General features: G+C 35.3%; 1 protein-coding gene across 1 annotated transcript; it reads left to right on the top strand.

Annotated features, from left to right (window-relative positions):
- The first annotated feature begins 1486 nt into the window (after nt 1-1486).
- Nucleotides 1487-12119, top strand: LOC142976379 (pancreatic lipase-related protein 2-like). Its single transcript, XM_076119718.1, has 7 exons — nt 1487-1688; nt 5140-5296; nt 7087-7235; nt 7766-8011; nt 9835-10023; nt 10504-10669; nt 11112-12119. Exons 1-7 carry the CDS (start codon nt 1658-1660, stop codon nt 11188-11190), a joined length of 1017 nt encoding a protein of 338 aa, XP_075975833.1. The 5' UTR covers nt 1487-1657; the 3' UTR covers nt 11191-12119.
- Nucleotides 12120-16504: the final 4385 nt, after the last annotated feature.

The raw sequence follows: 16504 nt of genomic DNA, 5'->3' as shown, positions 1-16504 counted from the left end.
GATGAGTGTTGCCGTTTCAGTGTTTTATTGTTGCCAGCTATCAAAATAATAAACCCCCAGGTTTTAGGATGAAAATACATCTGAAAATGATTACTGTCATTTAATACAAAATCACAATCTCTTACTAACGAAAATAACAATAAATAGGAGTTTTATACTATGCGATTAATGTGATACTAATTTAAATATTTTGGAGCAATAAAATTATTATTATCTACTAAATGAAGATATAAATTTGTTTTATTCTGTACAGGAAAAAACAGCAGCCTATATAAATAACTGTTAAACTTATATGCAGCGTTGCTACGACAATCATTTTAGCTTTCTTCTAAAGTTCGGCAGAACGCTATGCTCCTCCGTTGGTATTAGTTCTAATAAATGCCGATAGATGGATTTGGAAAACATGTTCGTAAAACATTTTACGAACATGTTTAATTCAAGTAGCTGATAAAAAACATTATCTTGAAATCCGAGTACAGTAACTGCATTTCAATAAGTCTAATTAGGTTTTTCTATTTTCAAACAAAGGCGATGATAATTTTAAAAAATTAAGCTTCTACCAATGCAATGCTTGTTATTTCGGAGCATGTTTTGTATACGTAAAAACTAAAAGGTAATAAATAATAATCTGGGTATTCTCAATAGTTTCGCAGTTTTGTAGGTAATTTTCTATTTACCTAATTCTTATAGCTGGATTCTTAACTTTAAGGTATCGGTTAGCTTATCAGGGAGAATATATAGAGCCTTAAATGTGGCCCTAACTACCCTTCAACGCACCATAATTCATTACCGATCTGAGCTTATTTACATGGTACTTACTGGTATGCACTAGGTACTTACAAAATATTATAAACTACTTACAAAAAAAAATGCAAGGCATCATAAATGCGAGTCCCTAGGTAAGTACAGTGAGTTCGCTAAGAATAGTTGGCGAATACCTGTTACTTAAATAATATTCGACAAATGTATGGAACTGTCATAGCTTTAGGTACTTGTTACGCCAAGCATTAGTTCACCTTATCCATAGATCTAATAGTTTTTATCCGATGTGACTCTAAGACGTAAGTCATTAGTTTCAGCGCCGCTCCGGAGTGACAAAATCAGCAGACTCATAACTTGTACACGTTTCTCTTTAACTCTTTCTGACTATTTACACTAGAAAGCTATGTGTAATAGTAAACCACTACTATTTTACGTAAATAGGCTGGTTAGTTAGGACATATATTTCGTTATTAATATGTAGTAGTTTATTGTAATAGTCTGGTACCAGAAAAATATATATATCATGTATAATGAAGTACGTTATTTATCGCCACCACCCCGAAGCACAAACCTCCACAGCGTAAAATAGTAAAGGGTGTTTTTACAAACTTTTACTATGAGTTAACGTTCATGATCCACAGAGTGGTCAGTGAGACGTACTATGAATCTTAATGTATACGGTATAGTCCAATACCGCTACGTAAATTTAAATTCAATCTTTGTGTCGAACGGTCAGTGACAATGTGGGATCCCTCGCAGCCGGTCCTTCAATTAGATTTAGCTTCAAAATGAGCGTTCTAGTCAGTTTAAAGTTCAACAAAGTTTTGTTCGATGTGTGGAAAGTTGGTTTTGCTCTCAGTGAGTCTGGTGTTTGTTGGCAGGAAGCGAACTCGGAATGATTTCGTTGCTGTTTGCTCTTTGTACAGGTTCGTGAGTAGTATGTTAACATAGTAAGTTTATATCGCTTATTTGACAACTGTTTCAGCCACTTCTTACTCTGAAAGTTTTGGGAATAATTTATTGAAAAGTACGGACATGAATAAAAGTTTGAGTAAGAGTAAAATATGTATGCTGAGTAAATCTTAGCTGTGTCTCTGCAGAATGTGTTGAGTGTAGCTTGAGAGAGATCTTTATGATATTAACTTAACATTATATATTTACCTAGAAAGCAATAAAAGGGATCTTTAAACTAAAACAGGTTGTAAAAAAATTTGCTTTGAAAAGTTTTAAGACGAAAGTGTTTTGTGTGTAGAGTGGATATTTAAATACGAATGCAAAGACTTTTTTTAGTCGAATGCCACTTACCTTTCTTAACAATAGGCCTGTGGCATAGGAACTGGTCATACGACTGATGTGGTTAAGCTATGCATCCAAGGCGATTTCGCGGATGCCCGTTCTAGTGATACATCCTTGGCTTAATAGATGCCGACTGTCACGGATATTAAAAAGGAGCGGTAAAAGTAAAATGAGTATTCTTGAATATGGATACAACAGTTCATTTGTTAATTTATATCTATACTAATATTATAAAGCTGAAGAGTTTGTTTGTTTGTTTGTTTGTTTGTTTGTTTGTTTGTTTGTTTGAACGCGCTAATCTCAGGAACTACTGGTCCGATTTGAAAAATTCTTTCAGTGTTAGATAGCCTATTTATCGAGGAAGGCTATAGGCTATATAACATCACGCTGGTCATTAGTAGCGGAGTAGCAACCAAAAATGTTACGAAAACGGGGAAAATTTTGACCCATTCTCTTCAGTGACGCAAGCGAAGTTGCACGGGTCAGCTAGTTTTACATAAAATTTGAATTATATCATTCAGAGATTCAAAAGGCTAGGATAATCATTTGCAGGAAATGCTTATGATACGATCATGACAAAACATACTGTTCTGTGCACTGGGGCAGCTAGAGATTTCTCCCAGAATGGATTGCGAGATTTCAAGAATACGCATGATCCGCTTACATACGCGGTCTACCTAAAAATACCCCTTGTTGCTAGCGAGGTTTTAACATAAACCTACCAGTTTCAAAAATGAAATTACGAATGTCTGTTGTTTGTTACACTTTTACGGCTAAACTGCTAAATAGATATTTATAGATTTTTACTAGAGGATAATTGAAGACCTGACATAAATAATTAGGCTATCAACATTTCCTAAAAAAATATACGCGGCACAGAGTCGCCTGAATAAGCTACTACTTTCGTACCTTTTAGATGGAGTGTCCTGTAATTACTGAGATAGTTAGTTTGAGATAAAAACTCCTTAGTTAGTGCTTGTTCAGTCGAAATTAAAACAAAAGTAAATATGTGTGGTGACTTTATTGTACCTGTAACCTGTGCCGTTTAGGTGTTTAACATCAACACGGAAGTTAAAAACTAAGACATTGTTGAATTGCAACCATTTAAATAAGCAAATTAAATATAGATACGGCCATGAATAGCTCTACAAGTTACGTTGTTGAAGGGTCCCTAGAGTTTCTTGGATTGGTAAAAGCGACATGAACGTTCCGTCTCTAAATCAAATAATGAATATTAAACGTTGGAGCTATTGAACTTTCACAGTGTTAGTGACGTTTATACTGAAGCACTCATTGAATGTTAAAGTGAAGATAACAATCTATATCTTTGACCCTACAGAGAAAGGTGACTTCCATAAAATTGATGAAGAAACTCGATGTACATTTGAATTATTAATTAGACGTAGTCATAACATTTTCTAAAATGAATTCAGCATATTAAAGCGTCGTACCTAAGTTGGTATGTAGATATCACCAAATTGTTGGCTACGTGCCGTCAAAGTAGTGGTGCAATGGTTGAAGCCTCACCACTATCATGATATGTGCATGCATATGTAGTAGGTTTGTCCCATATACAGTACAATTACTATTTTTATTACTTGCTGAGGTAAGTAAAATATATTTGTGCCGAGATTCTCACCTCACGCAGGAGGTAGATTCCGCTTGCAATCAAATAAGATAAAGTCGGAAGTCTAAGGAGTCTGCTAAAATAATTTTGATTCAAGATTCCTTCTGTCACACATTTTGTTTGCAATTTCATTTTACAAACAGTTGGTCTTCTTTAACGACAGTCAGAGTATGGATAAAATTACTATACTAAAGCAAGTATGTATCTACACTTAATTGTTTCAAACGAAAGTCTCGTTTATTTAAATTCTACGTCCCAAACGCGAAATAAAATCGATTCGATCAGCACTGAATTTATATGACTATTCTGCAGGTCATTGATTTTTAGGAGTCATTATCCTCTAGAGGATCATAGCCCATTTCAGATAATATGAAAATGCAACGATTGGGAATGACTGTAAACAAGAATTAGGTAATAATATTAAATAGAATAGTGTTTCCTTATGTACCGTTATTTAAAGTAAGAGTGAGCGTTCCTATGGGATATTTAGGTCTAGAGGTTGGACAAAATACCGGTTTAGGCTAGTTTCTATTCTAACAGAAAGCTAGATAATCAGTATTACAAAGTCCGGTTATATTAGACTCCACTGTTTCACTGAATATTTTGCATTTGCTTTGCAGCAGTATGATTGTTTAAGCTTTTAACCCCGGTTACTCAATTCCAATTGAAATTTTGTTATTTTCATACATTAACTGTATTCATCCATCTGATTGTTATCCAAGACTTCTTTACAAGTATGAAACTAGCCCTTAATCTAAATTTTTGGGTGTGAACATCAACTAGTTTTTATGTACAGCACGTCTTTAGCGAAATACAAACGGATGACAATACGCGTCGCAATCACGTGATGACGCATTCGAGGAAGAAAGTCTTATATGGCATACTTTTACGAGTTTCCATAGCCAAATGTGGGTGAATAGGCGCACCGAGCCGATGCTCAAGCTATTTTGTTACATGTTGTATTGCAGTAACTGCTGTTGTCATGTCATTATGATTAAACAATACATCATTGGGCTGAATGCATTTATTGCAGATGGTTTTGGCTGCGTTAGATTAAATTTGTAATAAAGGTTTTTCAATCTTGTATCATGGAAGATATTGACGTCCAGGGCATGTGTGTACCTAAGCTTTATTTTGGCGCTTCTTTGATGTCAAAAGCTACCTAAAGAGCTGTGAAAACAAGGATTAAAATATTGAACGTATAAACATAATTTCCTTTGCAGTAGTAATAGTAATATTAATTTTCATACATTTTTTCCCAAACTTTTACGCAAATTATCCATCTTTCTGTTGTTTTTTTCTGAACTAAAAGCATAGGAGAAGAATAAAAGAAGAAACAAAAAAGTCAAGACTCCCTTTATGAGGGCCTGTAGTTTCACGATTTCAAAATATAATTAATTGGTTAATTAGATATGTAACAAGTAACTAATTTAAAGTTATTTTTCAATCAACAGTGGTGTCGGCAGCGCAGTGGGATGCGCCGACGCCGTATGACCCCGTGTGGCTGGCCAGTGTGCAGGAGTTTCCGCCGGCTGCCACTCTCAATGAGACCAGGTTCTGGTCCTGGGGCTGGGTGTACGACTCTGACGTCGAATTCAGACTATTCACGAGGTAAATATTATAGTAGACGTCAGACGAAAATTTTGATTTTAATTCCGTTTAATGAAGATAAGTCAAAACAAGGCTAGAGTTTCATTTTTAGTATTACGAAAATCGGAAGCAGTCACTCTTGGGTAGCTCGAAATAAATAGGATTTAATTGTGGACATAGAATCTCTACATTTTTTGCTGTTTTTACATCACCTACTAAAGGTCTAGATTACATTCAGATAATCATTTCAAGAAAAAGTAATGAATTGTGATTGTAGACACAGCTCTTTATTTATTAGCCACATCTTAAAATTTTAATAGTCCGGGAGGAGAAATGGGGTCATTGTGACGTCCGCAATCGATGTCTGGCTGGCTTTTAGTCTGCATAAGTAAGTAGCAGTGGGCCAGCTAATAAACGAACCGTATGTAGGTTATTCTTGAATTTCCGAATCTGGGCTTCATTTACTTAATACCATATGGATGAATTATAAAAATAAATCTGCGCTTCACCAGTAAATTTTCATGTAATTATGCTCCAAGTTTAGTTGATTGAACATCAACATTGAACATCAAGAAAGGTTTTTTAAAAGTGTAATAAATAGAGTATAAAGGTGTGTACGGAAGCCTATTACCAGGTGGGATTTTCCCTCGGGTATCCGTTTTCATCTAGTTTTATTTTAAAGCTGTAGCCGTAATTAGTTCACATTTTTACGTCAGCTTATGAGTCTACTTTGCGAACCGTCCGTAAATGAAGAAACTGCAAAATGCGTAATTTTACATGGACCATTGTTATTTACTAGAATTTTATTTAGGTTCTAGATGTAGAATAAATTGTTGTGTGTCAACATAAAAATTTGAATTGCCGTTGTACCATTAGTCAGTACTTAAACTTAAGGCAATTAAATGCATAGTACCTGTGCAGTTGGTTTGTCGACAGTTGAATAAATGTTATTTAACGATACTTTCGCTCGTGCTTTCACAGAACATGAATACAGCGATGAGTTTAATTACTATCGGCACGGAGGGAAAACTTGCAACGTTTGACTTTTAAGTTTTTGCACACAAGCTTGTCAAGCAACTTTCGCGTAGGATAGTTTTTCATTGGTGATTTTGTGTCAACTATAATAGCTGCTCCAGTTAAGCTACTGTAGTTTAATCTGTTTTTGTGTTTGATAGTCAGCAATTGGATTACTAGGGCAGGCGCAAGTGCTGTTAATTTTTATCTTACTTCGAAATAGTAATAACATACATAGTAGTAACCCAGAGTTTAGCGTGTCCAGAGTATGGCAAGATCTGCCTGTGGTAACCTGTGGCAAATAATATAAAAATAAAGAAAGAAAGCGCCTTTTTAACAAACATAAAAATTCACATTACGCACTTTAAAGGTGTTTTATACGTCAGAATGAAGCAAAATGAGACCATGTTTGGATATGCCATTGTTTTCGCACCGAATAAAAAGTAGGCAATATCTAAGTACAGCATGACATGAATGGGCTTTATTATACCACGTGATTTTAATGTATTCAAATGAAATATAAAGGATGCGAAAAGTAAATTCTAAATGCCTTACTTAAATTTCAAGCCGTGCCTTAGAGGAAATTCACTTTTTACTACGCTTTTATTGTCTTAATCTTGTTATTTGGCTACATCAGCAGCGCAATACCACGAGCCCATGGCTGATTTTTAGTAACATTTCAACTTTTTCATTTTTAGATTAAAAATTTATTAATAGTACAAAAGGTACTGTGACACTATTTCTTACTGATTCTCCATTGATGTTAATATGTATCTTTTTACTTAATAATTTTTCAGAAGGAATCCTTTTGAGTATCAAGTTTTGAAAACAAATGATTCTGCTGGTCTCTGGGCATCAAACTTCGACTTTAACAAGAAGGTGAAAGTCCTCGCTCACGGCTGGCTTAATCATGGAGACGGACCAATGCCTGAATCAATCAAAGAAGGTGAGTTCTAATATTAGGTCGAGGAAAACGTCTTTTCACAAATAGTATGTATGAACTTGTAATAAAATCTTTTCTCTACACAAGAAAGCTCGATATTTGGGTACCTCAAGAGCTCACTGAAAGAAACCTTATGAACCGTGTACTCATTTCATACATACTATAATGCGAAAAGACTTTTTACCCGACCTAATATTTAAGCCTAAATATTATTATTAGGTACCCTGTTATTCTAGACGGTGTTAGAAAAAGTGAATAAAATACATCCTTAACATACTTATACACATTTATTTTAAAACTATTGTACACACAGTATTATCTCTATTAGTTTCCGGCTGATAGATGTTTCTCAATTTAATGATAAAATAGTATAACGTTCTGTAACGTAACGGCCGAAAGCACCAATCTACACAAACGTTTTGCTATATGCAATGTTAGTACTGCAAGACTACACATCACTCGTATAGAGTTCAGTACAGACCACGGTGGCATTTTCTACATGCAATTTAACATATTTTATTTTATTATTTCAGCTTATCTTAACGTGAGTGATTTGAATATAATAGTAGTGGACTGGGGTAACGCAGCCAACGTGAACTATGTGCTTGCGAGTTACAACGTCGCGTCGGTCGGCCGGCTGCTCACCGAGTTCCTCAACTTCCTTATATCTCAAGGAGTGTCCATGGACGATGTTCATCTCATAGGCCATAGTCTTGGGGCCCATGTCGTTGGGATAGCAGGCGCTCATATCAAAAAAGGACCTATTGATACTATTACGGGTAAGAATTTTGAATAACACATTTTTTAAAACAATAATAGCTGGCATTGGAGGCCATTTAGTGTACTACTAAGTGGCGTATTATTGTGGTGTGGTGGTGTATTTTAGACTCAAATTATAGTGTTAGAAGAAGTTTCATTTTAGTATTTAAATGGTGGGATCCAAACCTTTATAATTGCACGTTCGACGCACTTAACCTCGGTTTCACCATAACTGAAAATTGAATAAGTATTGCTTAGCTTTTCAGGTAGAATTTTGACTGCTGTTTTTGTACTTTTTACTGTTACTTTGTCTATAGGAGATGCCGTAAAACTGGCCTTTTATTTTCGGATTCTAAAGCTTCAAATATCCTTTCACTATTACAGAACAATGTTATGTTAAATTATTTAACTGTAATTAGATATACCTACCTTACACTAGTTTATAGCATGAATTGAATATATTATTTCGATTATCCGTCTTACTGCAATACAATCTATCAGGTGTCAAGTAATTTCTCAAACGGGACCGCTAAGCACTGCATCATATGTCTTCAGGTCGATTTGCATTGACATATTAGCTATGTAAGATTATAAACCATAATGTGCGGTGGAAATGCAAAGAGGGTTGATAGTATTAGCGAAATAGCGACTGATGGGATTCAGCGTGCAAAAAACGTCATCATTATTCCTAAATCGTATCAGAAAAATGACAATATCAATTTTAATTCATGGAATCATTTGGTTTCACTGGCTTGTATCCTATGTCGGCCCCTGACAACATACGTGCGGAATATACTTGTTTACATCATTACAATTATATTAACTAAAATAATCAAAAAATATTTTGTTAACGTCGAGATTATTAAAATTCGAATTTACAAGTAAAGTAAAAGTTAGTTGCCATTGCTTAATACTTAAATATGATATTCTTTGGATTACAATAAGACAAGTTTTTAATTGCGAATTATATTTTTTGTTTCGGTTCTTCTTTGTTATAAAACATGCAATGGCATTACATGGTTTTTGAAACTTCAGTCTAGTTATCTCAGACATGATATACAGTTTCATAATTACGTGCTTATATCAAATTAGCCAGCAATTTCAGTCGGGCTGTGCGTTGAATGTCGCGGTGTTTACAAAACTGATTGTGTTAGCTTTTATAACAAAACCGCAGCAAATTAGCCGCCATTGTTAGTTAAATTCTAGCGGTTACTGTGAAGACTCCTATTGTTTCTTCATTTTACACACACCCCTGCGGTTCGTTTGTAAAATGTTTTATGTTACAAAAATGAATGTTTCTATTGCTTGTTATATACACGTTCCACGCTAACTCTTATTTATTCGTCTGTGCACGAGAGGTGTCATATTATTATGTGTTTTGAGAAAAAGAGCGAATTATTGCAATTAAAACAATGATGAATTATCGAAAGCTGCGTTTGGAAATTAAATATATGAGTAGTTAATTGCGCGAATATTAAAATATTGTAATGTGTTAGAATATATTAGAAATTAAAACATAATAACATATCACCAAGGAACAACTGATAAAGAATACGTACTACAAAGTAGACATCGCAAAGTTTGTTGTGAATATTTCCGTTCTTCTAAATACTCATTTATAGAGAAGACCCTTATCAAGCAGAAAAAATGCGATTCCCTACTAGGAACTATCGACGACCGACAAACGGCTAGCTATTCGACATATTTTGTATGAAAATGTAATCAGCGCCTCAAGCGGGCGCCATAAGAATTAGTGGCGCAGTAACATTTTAAATGTTATACTCTCGGAACCTGAAGATATTCGAGCTACACTCATTAATTGGGACAAATTATCACATTTCAGGGCTAGACCCAGCGTTACCACTGTTTACTGTCGGCAACAAAGATGCCAGACTGGACAAGCACGATGCCCGTCATGTGGAGGTCATTCACACTTGTGGCGGGTACCTAGGCTTCAGCTCTCCTTTAGGACATATTGACTTCTATCCCAATGGTGGAACTAGACAGCCGGGCTGTGGTTTTGATTATAGAGGTAAGAGTTCTTCATCTATTTTTACTTCTACCTTGATGTTTTCTCACGTGGTAGACGTATGTAGAAGTAGACCACAAGGTGACAGGTACTTTTCTTTTAATTCAAACCTTCGCCTTTGGGTTGCGACTATTATCTTAATTGACAACAAATGGAACTGGCTTACACTTAAAGTAGCTTACAAATTTCAGGGAAAGCTTAGTTCAAGTACCTAGAGATGTGCCCAAAGGTCGCTTGTAGGAACCTCGCGTTTTTCGAGGACTTTTTAGTTTAGTATAGTGCTTGAGTTTATTTTTCAATTGCATCATCGAAGATGTAGTAAGGTTGTTGGTAAACTTGACAATTTGATTTAAATTTTTGTGTCTTGTTCTTGAGCCTAAGTTTTTGATTATCCAAGGTTGAGCCAAAAGTTAATAAAGCCAGGAGATCCTCAATGGCAATTAGGCTTGTTTCATTTTAAGGTCAATGTTTTATCTGTGGCAGGTCTGTGTGCTCACAACCGGGCCCACATGTTCTTCTCGGAGTCCATCATATCTGACGTGCCGTTCACTGCTGTCAGGTGTACAAGCTATGCCGAGCTGTACTACACCGGGTCATGTAAGGGCACCGGCGAAAAGCTCATTATGGGCGGATTTGACATACACTACGGGTGAGTTCTTCAAGCAAAATGTTGACACTAAAGATGCTTGAAAAGGGTTTAATAAAATTTATAAGATAAAAAATATCATTTCATTTACTCCATAATTGAGTTGTAAGTTAAAATGTATTTATATGCTGCTCCGCGTTCACGCCAACCATCTTATAAAATGTTTCAGCGATGCTTAAATAAATGTTGATAAAACTTAGTATTCAATATTCCACGTCCAATTAATTAACATCTAGAATATAATATAATTACTAGGCATTAATTCATTCGTGGAGAACGTTCGCTCGAGAGCGACTCGAACAACAAAAGAAGGTTATTTTAAGTATTCATGAACACGGTTAAGTTTCGTCGCTTCTATGTTTAATTAAACAAAGAACACTCGTTTGTTAAGCAGTAACAACATTAGCTTAAATCTTGGAGATCAACGCTCATTGTTTTGTTTCAGGAAGGATGGTATTTACTACCTAAGGACAAACGCTGAGAAACCCTACGCACTGGGGGACCCGGACGGTGACCCAACGTGAATTACGATAAAATATTAATACCCCGCTTTGCCAACTTCGCCTATAAATTAAATTTTCAAAGAAATTATTACTGAGTGGTCCGTTTTTATTCGCCACCGCCGCGCGCCGTCCGGCTCTTTCATTATTTACATTGAACGGCTTCGTGAGCCAAATTTTATACAACATCACCTGTCGACACTGCGTGGAAATTCCAACATTATATTAAATTATAAGCTCTACTCAGTGAATATTCGACGCAAATATAAGTAAGCATATTTCACCAAAACGTGACCTTGTTTATTGTAATTATAAACAATTAATACGGCACTCGAGTAATGTCTTTGCTTTTTACATAAAATTTCATTTAATAATGAGAATTTTAATTTATATGGGAAGTTGATTTTGTTGGCAATTCTCCAAAAGTCGAGGAACAACAATTTGTTACTTTAAATGAAAATTAATTCGGCCCCCGACCGCTTGTTTGTTCTGTTTAAAATGAAAATGTTGTTTGAGTGCGCGTGCGGTCAAAAACCTTAACAGAATGATTCCTATTTACGATTGCATTGATATAATAAGTTCTTAGTAGCTTAATTTATTTTGTTGTTAGTTAATGCTGTTAGAACAAGGGAACAGTTTTAACACGACATTGTTAGTGTTTAAATAAATTGTACTATTCCTGTAAAATCATGGCCAGACTTTTTGAACTTAGTTTTGCAATGTTGCCAGCCATAATTTCCATTAAATTATGGCTTTCTGAGTACATAATTAGAATAACATATGTATGTATATAGAGGGGTCAGAAGAGCTTTCGTTAGTAAAAATGCTGTTAAGTTTTCAATACTCGATCTAGATACTATTATTATTTATTTATTTTAATATAAAATAGGTTTTAATGTTAGTAATAAATCTTTGTTTCATTCCCGCTGTTGATAATAAAACTCGTAAAATAAATGGGAAACGTATAATTTGTTTGTTTAATTATCCCTTGATCGAGCTACTGAGTTAGTACGATCTAAAATAGAAGAAGATAATAATCTCATCAATATACTACTTTACTACCACTTCTTTCAATCTCTGCATCACCCCAAGGTGGACTGGTAGAAAATGCCTTCAAATGCTTTTCGATTCCTACACACAACAAGACATGTTTGTGCAATCAATAGATTAAGCAGTTGTTACGGGTCTGGAACGGTTGTACTTTTTGTTTCCTCGATTAAACACAATTTTTATAGGGAGAGGGGCAGGAGTAGTCATTTTCAAAGATAAATATGTTTTATTAAATAATTGGTAATGATTAGATGATACATATTGTTGCAAAACGTAGGTTTTTCGAAAACTGGCCCTATATAATCACAATTACGTGAAAGTCAAAAGGCAAATTCAGTAATAGCTCTTGACATTTCATTCTCTTCAATTTAACTATATTTGTAGCGTTTGCCAAGCTTTTCATGGTAGTCCAAGAATCGTCGGCAAGAATTTGTATTCACCGTGAGGTTTGCCAGATACCGGCGGAATATTAACCGGTGCATAAGAAATAATGTAGCCTAAACTGCTGCAGCGGGACGTGCATGAAACATGTGTCGTTATTATGCATTTTTACTATATATTCCTCTTTCAATACTAGAAAAACGGTCGAAAGATAACATATTGAAGCAATGGGCTTCCTTTTTTCTGACGGTGAAGAAAAAAAATGCATATACATAACTTTACGCTTGCAATACCCGATATGATGGATCACAGGTCTTATACATGACTATTTCTAGTCTATATTACAAAAGGCCTAGGCAGAAGTGTAAGAAATATACCCACGTTTCTTCATTGACAGTGTTAGCCCCATGTAATAGGTGGCAAGCCGATTGCGATGATACCAAACTCCGGGCTAATATCGAGAAGCATTCTTGTATAAGTTAGAAAAGTCCAAGACTCTTTTGCCTGACCCTGGTAACGAACCGTTAGCCTCATGGTTAGCAGTCGGATATACTACCAATCGCACTACAGAGGCCGCTTTTCTATATTCAGATAGTAGCATCCCGGGTTTTAACAAAACAACGTCATGGAATAATTTGGGTAGGTTTCCTATACCTACAGTCAAACATCGATAAACATATATCCATATCTATCTGTTTATCACATGGTATTAACCCATTAATCACATCCTTTGATAGTTCTAATAATCATTTTTCTACGCGTAAATTGAAGTATAAACTAAATAAATGTTAGAATAAGTGAAATGTATTTAAGTCGCGTGGGAAAAGCCACAAGATTGTGTAGAATAGCAACCACATAATGTTATATGATCAAATATTTGTGCAAACGTAGCTTGTTTTACTGACGAAGTAATACTGTAGCCGAGTATTAATCCCTTTAGTGTAAATTTTCTCTTATATTTTACGCTAGAGACTACAATATTGTTTTCACGTGATTCTGTTCTTTTATGAAATTATGTACGAATGTGTTTGTTTGTATTTTGTGTCTACTTTATAACAGTAAAACAGCGAGTACAAGTACAGGTTTAACGATTTTAAACTCTCGCGACTTGTATACATAATAGTTATAATGCAACGAGTCTTAATCACGATTATTATAGGTACCGGTTTTGTGTTTTTGACGCTTGTAAGTTCGCTCATATCAGTTAATGCATTTGCTTCTTGATTACTACCGTCAATATTTGAATAGAACTCTTAATAAAGCTAAAATATAAATAACATTTATTCGCCAAAAACGTTAAATCTTTCTATTAAACATCTGCTCGACCGCACTCAAATAGAAGCGCCATTGAAAAGCTGTAAATTCGAGGTGGAAAATAGTTAAAGGAATAGTCTTGGCCAGTGCGAACCACTCACATGTCGTGAAAATTGTGGGGAAACAACTATCTAGTCCATTAAATAAATTGCTCTCGTTTCAAGAGCGTCCTACAAAAAGCATAATATGGCAAGATGTTTTCACAGACGTGAAGTTATGTCGCGGACGGGAATTTTGATGTTTCTACCGCTTTTAGACGTGTTCATTATTTTATTGCTTTGTGGAGTATTTTCGTTGATTATTTTGTTACAGAAAATTCGAGTGCCTTTTTGACAGTATGAGGATTTAAACTATGTAGATTGTCACAAATGAACTATAGTTTGGAATAAAGAATGTTGTTTTCAAAGTCGCTTTTTACATTTTGTAATACAAAGTATGCTAATGTTACAATCTCCATTGCGTTGGGAGTCTTGCTTTCTTAGCACTTTAAAGATATTTTTTCACTAAAAGATACAGTGGCAATTTGAATGATCTACGTTAATTGAAAATAACGAACCTTCAACATACAAGTAGAGTTAACAACTAGATTTTGGGTTTACATACCAAAATAAAGCAGATTAGGCATGACTCTACGTTTTATATAATTTTCATATGAGAACTTACTGAGGTTAATAAATAGAGCACAACATTAGATATTCACAAACAAAATTTCCTCATACATTTAATTGAAATGTCAGTAGTACGCCTACCGTTGATATCGCGCGCGACACCGTCAATTAGTCATGTACTTTGAACGAGTAACTTTGAATATTTAAGCATTTGATTTTAAATTACGTTCGATTAATCACTTAGATATAAACTGCCAAAACAACTAAGTTATTCGACAACAATGATGGAGAACAAAGTGTGAATTGTTAGGTTTTATTAAATCTGTTGAAATTATTCAAATCATGGTCGTTTTGCATGCGATGGGCATAATAAGAAGGAGTGAGTCTACATGAAAGTTTTACACGGGAACAACCACAGTTTGCTGAGCGCTTGAACATGTTAAAAGCCACTAACTTTATATTACCCTTTCTGTTCAGATAATTACGTGTGGTTTTGTTCCTTGATATGAACGTTTGTTCAGTAAAATACAAAATTGAGTAACATTTCTTGCAGATAATATTTTTACGCCTTTGTTGTGTTGCTTGTGTTTTCTAAGATGGCATGCGAAGGATATTTAGTTTTTCCATGTTCTTGATTGGATGAATGCCTGCTCACTGTCTAATTACGGGACCCATATTCACCCTTAGGACACACTAACAGCCGCACCATAGAAGCAGTTTATTTAGTGCATTCAAATTAATGTCGGTGAATTACGTTTTTTTAAGTATCACAAAACAAAGGTCTTTACGTCAGTGGGTCGGTGACTATGGACTGTACACTCCATTATCTGGACGGCGCGGCGATGCTCTAATATTATCGAGCATCGACAACCAGCTATCATCTAAAAGTTCCTTCAAGTGTTAATTCCCATGACGCATAATAATATCATGAAGTCACACTTAAAAATATATAGTTAGTAAATCATTCTCTAGATAAATTATTTCTAAATGCTCCCGTGAATACAGACTCCAGGATATCCGTTGATAACAGCTATTTCAACTGATCACGAACGGAAATTTGTCAGTGACGTTATTCGAGGATTCATGATATTAGCCACCTCCCTACTTTATTAGCCAATAGGAACGCTACCATTTCGTGAATTGTGGGATTTCACAGAATTCGCTATAAAAACCTCCGCGCTGATATATAGTTTTATTCCATTGTAACAACTTCAGTATTAACTACCACCATTCGTTGCTAGTTAGCCTTTTATTTTTGGGTTTAAATTTAAATTAACACAAAGAGTTAAACATGGCTAATAAAGGTACACCTAGAAATGTCAAAAGTGAAGTCAGCCCATCTACTTCACGTCGGTTGACTGTGAGAGAACGCTTGGAACGGCTAGAAGACCTCATCATGCAACTGGCTCGCCATATGGGACACGAGCAAGACGGAGGGAAAACACCGCAAAATGCCGCTACTAAAATTACACCAAAACGCAAGATTAGTGATAAAGTATCTGAAGTTAAGAAACGTGTGCGTCTGGATGTAACTCCACCAACTATAAGCTCTACTCCCGATGCAACTCCTGGAACTAGTCGTCAGAAATACTCGAAGCCTCTAGTCAATTCGCCACCGAATCGTGGGCCGCTTCCTACGAGGGATCTAAGAAATGTAGAGGTCCAGTCTTCGGCTTTAGTCAAAGAAACACCACGGCGTCCGACTTTTGATGGAAGTCACATGTATGTACAGCACTGCCTGGATTTATTGAAGCTGCTTGCGAATCAACAAGTTTGTGATGAAGCTGCTTCAATAAGGAACATGAATGCGACTCGCGGAGACGATCTAAAGAGTTTAGTTAATACTTCCAAGCATGCTTCTGAACCGGCTGTAGATTTAAATGAAATAAAACATTCTGGCGAGACGTTCGAAAGGAATGAGTATAACGCATTTAATCTGATTATTAATAAACTACGTAATACGGCACATTTAAATGATTATTTAG

The sequence above is a fragment of the Anticarsia gemmatalis genome, chromosome 1, assembly GCF_050436995.1.
Source record: "Anticarsia gemmatalis isolate Benzon Research Colony breed Stoneville strain chromosome 1, ilAntGemm2 primary, whole genome shotgun sequence".
In the NCBI taxonomy this organism is placed as follows: Eukaryota; Metazoa; Arthropoda; class Insecta; order Lepidoptera; family Erebidae; genus Anticarsia; species Anticarsia gemmatalis.
Note: the sequence above shows the minus strand (reverse complement) of the source record. Positions and strands in the feature narration are given on the sequence as shown.